Source organism: Jaculus jaculus, chromosome 11 (genome assembly GCF_020740685.1).
Source record: "Jaculus jaculus isolate mJacJac1 chromosome 11, mJacJac1.mat.Y.cur, whole genome shotgun sequence".
Lineage (NCBI taxonomy): Eukaryota > Metazoa > Chordata > Mammalia > Rodentia > Dipodidae > Jaculus > Jaculus jaculus.
The window spans coordinates 108,455,687-108,470,553 of record NC_059112.1 but is presented as its reverse complement, the minus strand read 5'-3'; the positions used below and the strand labels follow the sequence as shown (position 1 = coordinate 108,470,553).

The 14,867-nt window shown below is 49.0% G+C and overlaps 1 protein-coding gene across 1 annotated transcript in view; it reads left to right on the top strand.

The window, feature by feature from the left end:
* Positions 1 to 460: 460 nt before the first annotated feature.
* Sec14l5 (SEC14 like lipid binding 5) overlaps positions 461 to 14,867 on the top strand; it is a 39,514-nt gene continuing 25,107 nt past the window's right edge. The window contains exons 1-2 of the mRNA XM_004652241.2: positions 461 to 583; positions 1,314 to 1,394. Of these exons, the coding sequence (XP_004652298.2) occupies positions 1,332 to 1,394 (63 nt within the window). The 5' untranslated portion in view covers positions 461 to 583; positions 1,314 to 1,331. The remainder of the gene's footprint in view (positions 584 to 1,313; positions 1,395 to 14,867) is intronic.

Here is a 14,867-nt window from a genome sequence, read left to right as displayed (position 1 = left end):
GAGGGTTGCCGTGAGTTCGAGGCCAGCTTGACGGCGAGGCCACCGCGAGGTAGGGAAGCTGGGCGCTGTAGTAGTGGCCAAGGTCATCCTCACCAGGGGGGCGGGGCCGGGGGGAGTCTCAGGGCGGGATCTTCCAGGGTCGGGCCAGTCCTAAGTCCGGGGGTCTTAGAGGCGGGGTCAAGGTGGGCGGAGTCTTCAGGAGGCGTGACCAATAAGAAGCAAGAACCGGGCCTGACCCAGCAACGGACGTGCAGAACAAGGGGCGGGGTGGAGGCAGGGGCGGAGTCACCCGGGGGCGGGACCGGCTCGGGCCCGCGCCAGTCGGGGAATAAGGAACGTGCGCGGGGCGAGCCGCCGGCGTGGGCGGAGCCACGTGGGGCGTGGCTAGTCAAGGGCGGGGCCGACCGGGATCTCCGCTGTCCCCGGTCCTGGAGCGCGGCGAGCCGGGCAGGGGCGGTCAGGCTCCGCCCCAGGCGCTGCGCTCTGAGCCTGTCCACCGCTGGGACTCCAGGCGACCTCAGCTCCCGGGTCAAACAGGTGCCCAGGGCACTGTTCTCGTACTGCGTCCCCAGCAGCTCTGAGGGTGAGGGTGAGCAGCGCTTCGGGGGCCTGTGCGTGCATGCGTGCATGTGTGCATCTGTGTGGGTGTGCATTGTGTGTGTGTCTGTGTGCACCAGGGAATAGTGAGTGTGCATGTGGAGTTGGGTAGATGTTTGCTCCAGGGAGCCCAGTGAGTGTGCAAAGTTGTGTGTGTGTGTGGGTGTGAGGGTGGCGCTATGTGGGAGAGGAGTCGTTCATGCCTGTGTGGGTGAACTGTGGTGGAGGCTGTGTGTGTGTGTGTGTGACAGAGAGAGAGAGAGAGAGAGAGGGAGGGAGAGAGGGTGGGGGGTATTTTGGAGGAAAATCGAAGGGGCAGTTGCAAGGGTACTTGGGGGCTATGTGACAGACATCTGAAGCAATGAAGAATGCATGAAGAGATTGTGGGAGTGTAAGAACTGCAAGTGTGTGTGTTTTGTGGGAATGGCTTGGAGGGATGTTTCTAGGCACTGTGTGCGTGGGGATGGAGGAATGCTCTGGGTGCTGCCTGCTCTTGGGAAAGTGAATGTTGCCTTTGGTAGTGGGTAGTGGTTAGGTACCTGGTTTAGATTAGTTGGGGATCACATCAACCCCTCGCTTTGAGAGCTGGGGAGAAGTGTGGTCACAGAGAGCTGGGTCTGCCCCTTCCACCCACTGGCCAACGTCCCTGCCCCGTGTGGAGGGACCTGCCACTCCACCAGTCAGTCGACCCTCACTCCAGGCTCATTCTTGCCCAGGTGCTTCTCAGCGTGAACATGGTGCAGAAATACCAGTCTCCCGTCCGTGTATACAAGTACCCGTTTGAGCTGGTCATGGCGGTGAGTGACTCCTGGTTCTCGGGCCTCTCGTGTGAGCAGAGTTCAGCTGTGGCGGGAAGGAAACTCTGAAGTGAGAAGGAATTATTGAACGACTCAGCTACCTTGGTGGTCAGATGTCCCCTTCTACCTGTCACAGAACTCCTGGCATTATTGCCTAGTAGCCAGAACACAAGGTTTAGTTGAGGGTGCGGTGCACGCCTGCCATCCCAGTGCTTGAGGGGCTGAGGCAAGAGAATCATGAGTTCCAGAGACACCTGGGCTACTTGCCCTCAGTGTGGGTTTTAGGCCAGGAAGTTTAGGGTGAACTCAGCTGTTTTCTGACATTCACGGAGCTAGCCTTTTGGTTTCTGTTCAACATGACTATCTTGAGAACCAGAGTGACTCTGACTACTTCGAAAGCACAGTAGTACTGAAAATGGCTGATCCTGAGCCCCTGAGACATTTCAAATATACACTTAAAACAATATTTTTATTTATTTATTTGAGAGAGAGAGGAAAAAAGCAGAGAGAGAGAGAGAGAGAGAGTCAGTCAGATAGAAAATGGGCACACCAGGGCCTGCAGCCCCTGCAAATGAATTCCAGATCATTTGCCATCTTTTGTATCTGGCTTACATGGGCATTGAACCTAGGTCCTTTGACTTTTCAGGCAAGCACCTTACATGCGCACACACTCAAATTGGGAAGATCTTAGACTGAAAGATACAGTGCCAGAAGCACCAGCATCTTTCCCCGTCTGCCACACCCCACCTTGACTGCTAACTCCAGCCTTCTCTCCAAGGACTCATGTGAGCTGGTGGCTCTGTGTGGGTCTCCTGTCTGATCGCACACACACACACACACACACACACGCACGCACGTATAGTGGGATAAAGGATGAAAATCCCCATGGAAGTTATTTGTACGCATGAGTGCTTCCAGAGCTGAGAGGCAGGGGCAGGGCTGGCATGGTGCCCCCGCTCCACGGCTGACAAGAAGGGCATGCTGGGGGAACGTGGCTTCACCACTGAGTGTGTACTGTCCATCTCTGGAAGGGGGACCACCTGGCTTCCAAATCCTCTGGGTGGGCTGTGTAGTGAGCAAATCAATTTCTGCATAGCTCCCAGAGTGAGGTCTGGCCAGGAGGAAAGGATTCTTGTGGTCCCCCTCTTCCTGTTGCTGTGCCTGAGGCTCCAAGACTTCTCCTCTTTGCCATATCATGTATGTGTGTATGATGTGGGACTCCAGGGGGTGAGGCTGAGATCTCAGTGACTTGGGGTCCCTGCTGTTGCTTGCTACTGTATGGCCGTGCGTCTTTGGAAGTGCACTGTTTGTTTTTTTTTTTTTTTTTGAGCCTTGGTTTCTTGGTTTGTGAAATGAGGATGTTTATATGGGTCACATAAGGTTTCTGTGGTGATTAGAACTTGTGTGTGTGTCCAGCACTTAGTTCACTCCATACCAAGTAGACTGGGAACGGAGAGGGATAGGATGTACCTCAGTTCGTAGCGTGCTTGCCCAGTATGCATGAAGACCTGGGCTCAACCCCCAGTGCCACATAAACCAGGCATGGTGGTGTAGTTAGAAGTTCAAGGTTATTCATGGCTAAATCGTGAATTCACAGCCAGCTTGTGCTATATGAGACCCTGTCTCAAAAAAGAGAAAGAAACAAGGAAAGGAAGGAAGGAAGGAAGAAAACAAGAAGGAAGAAAGAAAGACAGAAAGGAAAGGAAGGAAGGGAAATAAAAGAAAGGGTAGATGAATAGAAGCCCTTGTTGGTGGCCTGTTGATCTTGACACCTCACACCTTCTAATTAATTCATTCATTCTATAGAAAAAGAACCCATGGCTCTCAGCCACGAAGCCATGTGTCCATAGAGTAGAAGACAAAGTCTTGCATGGGCTTGAATGTAAACCCAATTTAACACATATAAGTTTCTCAAAAAATATGTACAGGGAGTATGGTGGTATACACTTGTAATGCCAGCACTCAACAGGTAGAGGCAGGAGGATCAAGAGTTCAAGGTCAGGGTCATCCTCAGCTGCATAGTGAATTTGAGGCCAGCCTGGGATATATGAGATCTAGTCTCAGAAAACAAAAACTAAACCAACCAACCAAACAAAAACCAAGAAGAAAGAAAGAAAACAAAAGTTTCCTGAAGGCATTTTTTATTTTAAATATTTTCAGATTTGTTCTTTTATAGATATATGTTAACAGTCCAAATGTATTTTTCTTATTTTTTTATTTATTAGAGAGAAAGAGACAAATAAAGAGAAAGAGAGAATGGGCATGTCAGGACCTCTAGCCACTGCATACAAACTCCAGACACATGTGCCCTCTTGTGCATCTGACTTATGTGGGTCCTGGGAAATCAAACCCGGGTCCTTAGGCTTCTCCATTTCCCCAGTCCCCCCTTTTTTATTTTTGAGTTTTTGGAAAGAAAAGAAAGCAAGAAACAAGTCCTAATCATCACCCTGTATAATTTGGCGTGTTTTTTTTTTTTTTTTTTTTTGGCAGGGTCTTACTCTGGCCCAGATTAACCTGGAACTCACTGTGTAGCCCAGGCTGGCCTTGAACTCACAGTGATCCTCCTACTTCAGCCTCCTGAGTGCTCTGCTTGGAAAGTTTTCAAATACTGATCATTAGTTCTTGTACTAATTTCAGTCATTTTCAAAGAGCTGGTTACAGCCATGTCTTCTCATCTTCCATCCTGTCCTCGTCTGCGACCAGAGCCTCAGCCACAGACACACCACAGGCAAGGCTACTCTGTGACTGTTTACAAAACACTATTGTCCCCAAAATAGCTGCATAACTGTACAGAACTTGTGGCCAGGGAGGAACAAAAGGAATTTTCTGTCCTCAATGTCCCTCTTTGTTTCTTAGTGGACACTTGCCCTCAGTGTGGGTTTTAGGCCAGGAAGTTTAGGGTGAACTCAGCTGTTTTCTGACATTCACGGAGCTGGCCTTTTGGTTTCTGTTCAACATGACTATCTTGAGAACCAGAGTGACTCTGACTACTTCGAAAGCACAGTCGTACTGAAAATGGCTGATCCTGAGCCCCTGAGACATTTCAAATATACACTTAAAGCGATATTTTTATTTATTTATTTGAGAGAGAGAGGAAAAAAGCAGAGAGAGAGAGAGAGAGAGAGAGAGAGACAGTCAGTCAGATAGAAAATGGGCACACCAGGGCCTGCAGCCCCTGCAAATGAATTCCAGATCATTTGCCATCTTTTGTATCTGGCTTACGTGGGCATTGAACCTAGGTCCTTTGGCTTTTCAGGCAAGCACCTTAACTACTAAGCTTTCTCCAGCCCCTTCCCCCCCGAGACATTTCTGGAACCCATTATTTAGTTATTTGTTTGGTTTTGAGATAGGGTCTCACTTTGTAGTCCAGGGTGGCCTGTTATTCACAGTAATTCTCCTGCCTCAGCCTCCTAAGTAAAGAAACTATTTTAAAAGTTTCTTTTAAAGAATCTCTCTCTCTCTCTCTCTCTCTGTATGGGTGCCAGGGCCTCTTGCTGTTGCAAATGAATGTCAGATGTTTGCACCACTTTTGCACCCGCCTTAGGTTGGTTCCAGGCAAGTGAACCCAGGGCTGGCAGGCTTTGCAAGCAAGTATCTTTAACTGTTGAGCAATCTCTACTCTTCTTTCTTTTTTTCAAAGAAGTTGGGCATGATGGTATGTATACTTGGAGGTTAAGATAGAAAGATTGCGTGTTAAGGCTGGTCTTGGCTATATAGCAAGACTTTCAAAAGAGTTACAAAAGAAAAGAGGGGCTAGGGAAATGGTTTAGTCAGCAAAGTGCTTGCTGCACAAGCAGGAGGACCTGAGTTCGATCCCCAGCACCTGTGTAAAATGTCTGGCATGAGGGTGCACGTTTATAATTTCATATCTGAGGATGCCAAGAGAGGAGAAATCTTTAGGTCTTGCTGGTTATTCTAGGTAAATTTGTGTGCACTGGGTTCAGTGAGAGACTGTCTCAAAACGTAAAGTGAAAAGCTATTGAGGAAGACACTTTGGCCTTCACTCCCATACATATAGTATGAGTCTGCACACGCACACACACGTACACATGTGCGCGCACACACACGCACGCGCACACACACACACACATGCACACACAAGTGAAAAAAGAGAACAAAATGTTTTCCTATTCCACTTCAAAACTGTGTCTAGCCAGGTGCGGTGGTTCGTATCTATAACCCAGAACTCTGGAGGCTGAGGTAGGAGGATTGCCATGAGTTTGAGGCTAGCCTGGTCTAGAGTGAGACCTTACCCCAAAAAACAAAGAAGAAAAACAAAACAAAACATGTGGCTAGTCAAATGAATGTACCTTTTCCCCAGAATCCTGGCCCAGGAAAAAGGCATATGTTTCTGAATGGGTATTGTAGGGGCCTCTGCCCCCCCCCCCGATAATGTCTCACTGTGTAGCCCAGATTTTTCTTGAACTCATGGCTATTCTCTTGCTTCTACACTACCATACCTGCATTCTTTCCTGACAGCATTTCATATAAATAGTGGGTTAAACCAAAAACAAACAAAACAAAACAAAAAACAAGCTGGCTTACCCTATCCTAAAGACTTGCCTGTTGTGAGTGGAGTTGTGGTGTGATTTTAAGAGACGCAGGGTTTATATTTAGAGATGAGAACAGTTAAACTCAAGGCCACAAACATTCAGACCCTAAGCAAGCACAGTTTATTTCATTAATGTCCTTGCTTGAGATGTCTTTGGGAAGACAAGCAACATCTATGTGGGCAACTTTTGCTTTTCCAGTGTGTTGTCTCTTGATTCTAGCCAGCAGGAAACACACAATAGAGGCCCGAGGTCAGCGGTTTCTTTCCGTCCCTGTGTCCTCTTCATTTCTGATCTTTCTGTTTTGCCTCATTGGCAGCAGAAAGGTAGAGCTGGGTTGGAAGTTAAGGACTGTCACTGCGTGGTGTGAGCTCATAGATAGATGCTGGGGGACATTCAGTAGCCCTTTGAGCACCACCCCCCTACAGCCTGGCTTCAGAAATGACCAGGTCCTTCCTGGCCTGACCCCTATCTCAGGGGGCTTTGTGGGGCTCTAAAGTCCTGTGTCTTCAGGTCCCCTGTGATTGTGCGTCGCTGAAGAAGAAAGAGGGCTTGGAGCAGAATTTCTTAAGCAGTAGGCTTTTTCTCAAGGGTTGTGGAGGCGAGGTTCCACCTCCCATAATTAAGTGTTAAAATATTTAAAGCCCTGCTGAGCTGTATTGATACACAGCGCGTAGTGTAGCAAATGGATTGTTAACAAGAGAGATGGGATCCTCTTGCAGCCTTGGCTAAAGGCAGTTACAGAGGAATGGTTGTTATGGACATCGTTTTAATAAGGCTCAGGGCTCTTATTTAAATGAGATTAAATTAGCTCCCTGGAGTGCCATCGGATCTGGTTGCTAACTGATTACTAGAAGCAACCGTACCACCATGTGGTGCTCTGATTTGGACAGGGAGCTGATCACTGCCCAGCGGCGGGGTCTTTTGATTTCAGAGGCCTGATTTTAGACGCTGTCGTTCTTTTGTTTCTCTGCGCATTAACTCATGTAGACAGGCAGGCACTTTACTGGTATTTATCGAATTTCTGTCCTTCCCCAAGGCTGGGCCTCATGAACACACCCTAAGTCACTGAACACCTTTCATTCTCCTGTCAGCTAACTTGTCTACTATCTTTGTTTTTAAAAATTTTTTTTTATTGACAACGTCCATAATTATAGACAATAACCCATGGTAATTCCCTCTCTCCCTTTGAAACTCCACTCTCCATCATATCCCTTCCCCCTCTCAGTCTCTCTCTTATTTTGATGTCATGATCTTTTCTTCCTGTTATGATGGTCTTGTGTAGGTAGTGTCAAACACTGTGAGGTCATGGGTATCCACGCCATTTTGTGTATGGAAGAGCACGTTGTAAGGAGTCCTACCCTTCCTTTGGCTCTTACATTCTTTTTTTTTTTTTTTGATTTTTCAAGGTAGAGTCTCACTTTGGTCCAGGCTGACCTGTAATTAACTCTGTAGTCTCAGGGTGGCCTTGAACTCACGGTGATCCTCCTACCTCTGCCTCCCGAGTGCTGGGATTAAAGGTGTGTGCCACCACGCCCAGTTCTCTTACATTCTTTCCGCCACCTCTTCCACAATGGACTCCTAAGCCTTGGAAGGCGTGGTAGAGACATTTCAGTACTGAGCACTCCTCTGTCACTTCTTCTCCGCACTGTGATGCCTTCTGAGTCATCCCAAGGTCACTGCCAACTGAAAACAGAAGCATCTCTAACCAAAAGTGAGAGTAGCATTAATATAAGGGTATGAACATTAAGAGAAGTGCTTACTGGGCAGTTTGGTGAGCATACTATATACATTTAGCCGGACAGCAGCAAACGTTACACCCCTAGGGCTCATGACTACCTGTGTCATAGGTTTTCAGTATCAGGCATGTATTCCTTCCTGTGGAACAGGCCTCCCGTCTAATTATAGATCAGTTTGTTTCCCCTATAACAGGCATGCCACTATTGCACCCATTGGCTCATTTAGCCTGGCTGGCCAAACTTCAGGCTTGCAGTGTTCACTGTTGCTTATCTCCACTGGTGATTTCTTTCTCTTCCATTGAACTGCATGCAGCATAGCTTTTCCCAGCTTTCTGCCAGCTGGTCTACACGGAGTTTTTCAGCTCAACTCTAGCAGGATTTCTCAGTGGCCTTGCAGCCCAAGTATGTGGAGTCTTCAGCAACAGGGTCTTACTATCTATTCCTGGTGGGAAACGAAGAGCCGTGACAATGGCCTGTAATGTTTTGGGGGCATCAGGGAGTTCCCTAGCCAACAACTCACTGGAAGGTATCCCCTCCCTGGCACTGAAAATTTTCTAGTAACAATCTATGGCTTCTGGGTGTTCCGTTGTCCAAAAAAGTAGGTTTCCATATGACTTGTTTATACCCTCTTAGATTTTTTTTTTTTTTTTTTGAGGTAGGGTTTCATTCCAGCTCAGGCTGACCTGGAATTCACTATGTAGTATCAGGGTGGCCTTGAGCTCATGGTGATCCTCCTACCTCTGCCTCCCGAGTGCTGGGATTAAAGGTGTGCGCCACCACGCCCGGCTCCCTCTTAGATTTTGATTAGCCCTCCTTCCACCTTTCCTTTACCCAATCTCTTCTCCTGACCTCACTTAGGCCTTTTCACCCCCATTAATCTGTTCTTGTACTTACATATATACAAAACCATCCTATTAAGTCCCTCCACCTTCCCTTTATATCCCCTTTCTAGCTTACTGGCCTCTGCCACTGAGTTTTATTCCAACTCACATAGAAGTCCAGTTCTTTGTTTGTTTTGAGGTAGTATCTCTCATTTTAACCCAGGCTGGCCTAGAACTCACTCTGTAATGCATGCTGCCTTTGAGCTTATGGCAATCCTCCTACCTTAGCCTCCTGAGTGCTGGGATTAAAGGCTTGTGCTGCCATGTCTGGCATGTCTACTTTTTTTTTAACATTTAAAAAATATTTTATTATTTATTTATTTATTTATTTGAAAGGGAGAGGGGGAGGAAGGAAGAGAGAGAAAGAGAGAGAGAATGGGCATGCCAGGGCCTCCAGCTACTCCAGATGAATTCCAGACACATGTGCCACTTTGTGCAGCTGGTTTACATGGGTCAGTGGGAATTAAACCTGGGTCCTTAGGCTTCCCAGGCAAGTGCCTTAATGGCTTAGCCATCTCTCCAGCCCTTTAAAAAGTATAGGCTTATGTTACCATGCCAGCCTTTTTAGTTCTTTTTTCTCTTTTTGCATTGCTGTGTGTGCGTGTGTGTGTGTGTTCATGTGAGTGAGTGTGGACCTGAGCATGCCATGGTGTGCATGTGGTGGTCAGAAGACAGCTCTTTTCCTTTCTTCCCTTCTTTCTCTTTTCCTCCCTCTTCCCTTTTTCTTTCATTCCCTCTCTTCTTTCCTTTCTTCCTTCTCTTCTTCTTCCTCATAGATCTTGGCTCAGTATCTACAAAGCCTCAGGTGACTCACAGGACCTCAGGGACTTGAGAAGGGAACAGAGACCATGGTGTGGAACCTAGACACAAATAGGCACCAGTCCTGTCCCCAGAGCTGACACCAGCTCAGAGGTGGCTCTGCTCTTTCTCTGTGGGGGAATAAGCATGCCTTGCGATTTGTGTGGGGGCTGGGCTGGAGCTCAGTGGTGGAGACTTGCCCAGCATGCACAGAGCTCTCCAGCTCTGCAAAACAAGCAACGGCAACTAAACCCACAAGAAATGCCCCTAACTTGGCAATGGTTTTATTTATTTATTATTTTTCCTGAGGTAGGGTCTCACGCTAGCCCAGGCTGACCTGGAATTCACTATGGAGTCTCAAGGTGGCCTTGAACTCATGGCAATCCTCCTACCTCTGTCTCCCGAGTGCTGGGATTAAAGGCGTGTGCCACCACGCCTGGCTATTATTTATTTATCTTTTTTAAATGAGAGACAGGGAGAGAGAATTGGTATGCCAGGGCCTCCAGTCTGTGCAATAAAACTCCAGGCCATTTTGTTTCTGGAAGGTTGCATTATAAGCAGTCCTACCCTTCCTTTGGCTCTTACATTCTTTCTACCACCTCTTCCACAGTGGACCCCTGGCCTTGGAGGTGTGATAGAGATGTTTCAATGCTGAGCACTCCTCTGTCACTTCTTCTCAGCACTACGGTGCTTTTTGACTCATCCCACAGGTCACTGCCATGAAAAGAGAAGCTTCTGTAACCAAAAGTGAGAGTAGCATTAGTATATGAATATGAACATTAAGAGAAGTGCTTACTGGGCAGTTTGGTGAGCATAATATATGCATTTAGCCATTATTATGGAAGCAGCAGACATTATTCTCCTGGGGCTCATGACCACCCCTTCATAGATTTTCAGTACCAGGCATGTATTCCCTCCCATAGAGCAGGCCTCCAGTCCAATTAGAGAGCAACTGGTTTCCCCCAGAGCAGACATGCCACTATTGCACTCCTTTGGTCATTTGGTCTGTCTGGACAAACTTGACGCTTCCATGGTCCATTGTTTTCACCACTGATGACTTCTGTCTCCCATAGGGCTGCATGCAGTGCAGCTTTTTCCAGCTTTCAGTTGGGTGGTCTACAGGAGGGTTTTCAGCTCAGCCCCAGCTTGATTTCTCAGTGACTTTGCTGCCCAGGCATGTAGAGTCTTCAGCAGTAGGGTCTTACCATCTGTTTCTGGTGGGAAACCAAAGGCCTTGACAATAGTAATGTTTTAGAGGCAACAGGGACCTCCCTGGCCAAGAATTCACTGGCAGCCAACCTTCTTTTTCTTTTTCTTTCTTTCTTTTTTTTTTTTTTAAATTTTTTATTTATTTGTTTGAGAGAGACAGACACAGAGAGAAAGACAGATAGAGGGAGAGAGAGAATGGGCGCGCCAGGGCTTCCAGCCTCTGCAAACGAACTCCAGACGTGTGCGCCCCCTTGTGCATCTGGCTAACGTGGGACCTGGGGAACCGAGCCTCGAACCGGGGTCCTTAGGCTTCACAGGCAAGCGCTTAACCACTAAGCCATCTCTCCAGCCCTTCTTTTTCTTTTTTGAGGTAGGGTCTTGCTCTAGCCCAGGCTGACCTGGAGTTTACCATGTATCCTCAGGGTGGCCTCAAATTCATTTCACACACCCACACACACACTCATGTGCAAGTAAATAACTTTAAAAAGAGGGCTGGGGCTGGGTATGGTGGTGCACGCCTTTAATCCCAGCACTCAGGAGGCAGAGGTAAGATCACCGTGAGTTCGAGGCCATCCTGAGACTACCTAGTGAATTCCAGATCAGCCTGGGCTAGAGCGAGACACTACCTTGAAAAAAAAGGGAGGTGGTGCTGGGGAGAGTGAGACCCTACCTCAAAAAATCAAAAAAGTCAAATCAAATCAGATAAAAAATAAAAAGGGGGCTTGGGAGATGGCTCAGTAGTTAAAGGTACCATGCCAGGACCATTTATAGATTTAGAAAATTATTTATTTAATTAATTTATTTACTTATTTTGAGAGAGAGAGAGAGAGAGAGAGATTGAGTGTACCAGGGCCTCCAACCACAGGTGCCATCTTGTGCATCTGGCTTTATGTGGGTTCTGGGGAATTGAACTTGGTCCTTAGGCTTCACAGGCAAGAGCCTTAACCACAAAGCCATCTCTCCAACCCATTCTTCATTGTCATCATTATTATTTATTTATTTATAGATTAAACATCCAATTAGGATGAGCCTTGCCATCAGGCTCAGGTGCTTATGGGAGGGATCTGATTGCTTGGTGGACTCAAGAGGCTGACCTGGGAGGGTGGCCACCCAAGGGCGCTGAGCTGAGGAGGAAGCAGGAAGCTGCTGCAGGGGGGTGTTGCTTGCAGCCATCTTGGATGAGACTGGATCAGACATGGGTTCTAGTCCTGCCAGGGCAGGCAAGGTGGCACCCATGTTCTCCTTGGACCTTTGTCCCTGGCTGACTGCCCATTATAAAAGCTGTCTTCCTGCTCTCCTCCTTCGCTGTGGCTTCCATACACACTTGTGCGTGCATGCACATGCACATTCACTTGCATATGCATATGAGTATCTGCATGCACACATGCACCACACCCACAGCATGCGTGTGTTTACTGAAACATCGCCCAAATGCGCCATGTCAGGCTCTTGTCAGCACTTCCACACTGAGGAGAGCTCATGTCAGTGCAGCTGTGGGATGGGTGCCCTTGGCTGTTTGGTGGGAGCAGTGCCCAACAACCTTCTGTGGCGCCCCCCCACCCTCTAAGACAGGTGCTCAGCCATGCAGCCGGCTTCTGAATGCCATTCAGCCTGAGAGTATTTGATGCCGTGTCTGTGCCAGACACAGGAAGAGGATAGGAGATGAGTGAGCTGGATCCCCAGAGGAGCTCATTCCACGGAATAGAGCTGGGGAGATGGACATACATACTCCCCAAGCAGTTAAATATTCCCCAAGCAGTTAAGGGACTACGCAAGAAGCAGGGACAGAGGAGTGTCGGGGTTGCACTGAGCAAGGACTGAGAATGTGAGCAGGCTCCTACATTTGGTGTGTGGTGTAACACAAGGCAAGAACCAAGAACCCATATTTGGATTGCTGCAGGCTGGAGAGATGGCTTAGCAGTTAAGGCGCTTGCCTGCAAAGCCTAAGTACCCAGGTTTGATTCCTCAGGACCCACGTAAGCCAGGTGGCGCGTGTGTCTGCAGTTCGTTTGCAGTGGCTGGAGGCCCTGGTGCACCTATTCTCTCTCACCCGCTATCTGCCTCTTCTCCCCCCCTCACTTAAATAATACATAAAAATCTTAAATAAATACATAAAAAATTAAAAATCCATATTTGGACTGCTAGGGGGTCAAATGTTAACTCCCCCCCTTGCAAACTGAGTGACAAGGGCAGATGACTCAATGCCTCCAAAGTTTGGTTTCTCCATGTGAAACAGGAGGATCAATCTGACCTACTTCCTTGGCTTGTGGAGGGCGGAGTGTGAAGAGCTTGGGGTGCCTGTGCCCACCCACAGTCACCATCACCCAGCCTCAGAGCTGTTGCCACAGTTACAATCGGGCTGACAGTGGCCTATGGCGCCCACGCCTTCTTTTGGAACTCATCAGCACTTGTGGGTCCCGGGAACTCAAAGAACTTTCCCCCTGTGGTGAACACATGCCTGAGAAACAGGCGAGGGTCCTCCTGGTCTGGAGGTGTGGCCTTGTCCTACCATTGGAAGGAGTGACCTTTCTTTTAATTTTATTATTCATTTATTTGAGAGAGAGAGAGAGGAGTAAGGTAGAGAGACGGAGGGAGGGAGAATGGGTGCGCCAGGGCCTCCAGCCACTGCAAATGACCCCCCCTCGTGCATCTGGCTTAAGTGGGTACTGGGGAATCCAACCTGGGCCCTTTGGCTTTGCAGGCAAGCCCCTTAATGGCTAAGCCATCTCTCCAGCCCAGGAGTGGCCTTTCTTACTGTAAGGGAGGTGTCCAAGTATGAGAGAAAGGACAAGGTGGCTCATACTTGGGGTTCCCATCTTCTGACCCTCTGCCTGCCTATCTGCAAAATGGAGAACTTCCGTTCGTCAGGAGCCCGTGAGGACGCAGTTAGCACCCAGGGGCATCAGGAGCAGCAGTGCCCAGCAGTCCTCCCTGGGTACCGTCCTCTGCGGGTGGCTCTGGGGATGATGACGCTCAGGAGCTGGAGCTCGGGGGCCCCTGACAGCTCTGTTTGGCATCCATGTGTCAGCTGGTGGCCAGGAGAAGGCAGAAGCCTCTCAAGGCTGAGAAAGGCCCTCTGTTGCTGGCCAGCATCCCCCAAGCCTGTTATCTGGGGTCCACAGATGGGGTTCCTTCCAACAGGGAAACAGGGCAACTCTTGTCCTCCATGGGCTGTGGGCGCTGCACCCACAGCCTATCTTCCTGGGGCACTGTTTTCAGGGTGTTAGGATTGTAGCATTATGACCCGACTTCCTTGATTATGGGTTCTCATTTTTCTTATGTGAGAGAGCGGTGGGGGGGGGGGGCAGGCAAGGCAGGGCCTCTAGCCACTGCAAACGAACTCCAGACGTGTGCGTCCCCTTGTGCATCTGGGGAATTGAGCCTCAAACTGGGGTCCTCAGGCTTCACAAGCAAGTGCCTAACTGCTAAGCCATCTCTCCAGCCCTAGCCCCTTTCTAACCAAATCAGTTTAAAAAAATTATTTATGAGAGAGAGAGAAAGAGACAGAGAGTATGGGTGTGCCAGGGCATCTTACAACTGAAACTCCAGACGTGTGCACCACCTTATGCACGTGGCTGCATATGAGCTCTGGAGACTAGAAGCAAGGTCAGCATGCTTTGCAAGTAAGCACTTTTGACCACGGAGCCAACTTCCTAACTCTGTGTTGGCATTTCTGTGCCAAGGTCAGAGCCCAGCCAAGGGCTGAGGTCACGCTGTGGGAGAGCAGGCTCTGTCAGACCGCACACACGGCACACAGGCCGGCTTGCCGTGACGCAGGTTGATAGGCACTGTCCAGGAAATGAGTGGACTAAAAGGATGGAGGACGGGGAGGACGGAGCAGCTGTCCAGGGCCGGGTTGGGAGGATGCCCATGAAGAAGGACCACCCCTTTCCAGAAGGCCCCAGTGACTCATGCCTCCAAACCCCCTCTCAGTCAAGTGCATAGATTAGCTTGCCGATTGTGGGAACAGCGGGTGCCAAAGCCCCGTGGCAGGGTGAGCTCGATTCATTCTAAAAGTAGCAAGGCTGCTGTGGCTGGAGCAGGGTGGGGGCTGGCATGAAGGTGGGCAGGTAGTCTTGGGGGTCACAGTGGAGGTCAAGTGGTTTCCTCTGGGAAGGACTGCGGAGGGTTGTATGGTCTCTGCCTGGCAGGAGCTGAACGACTAGGGCCAGAAAGGGAGAAGGTGTGGCTGAGCGAGATGGGGCCGACAATGCCCGGCTTCTGTGTGTGAGCCCCCCACTAGAAGAGGTTCGACTTTGTTATGTGTGTGTGTGTGTGGGGGGGAGGCTGCAATTG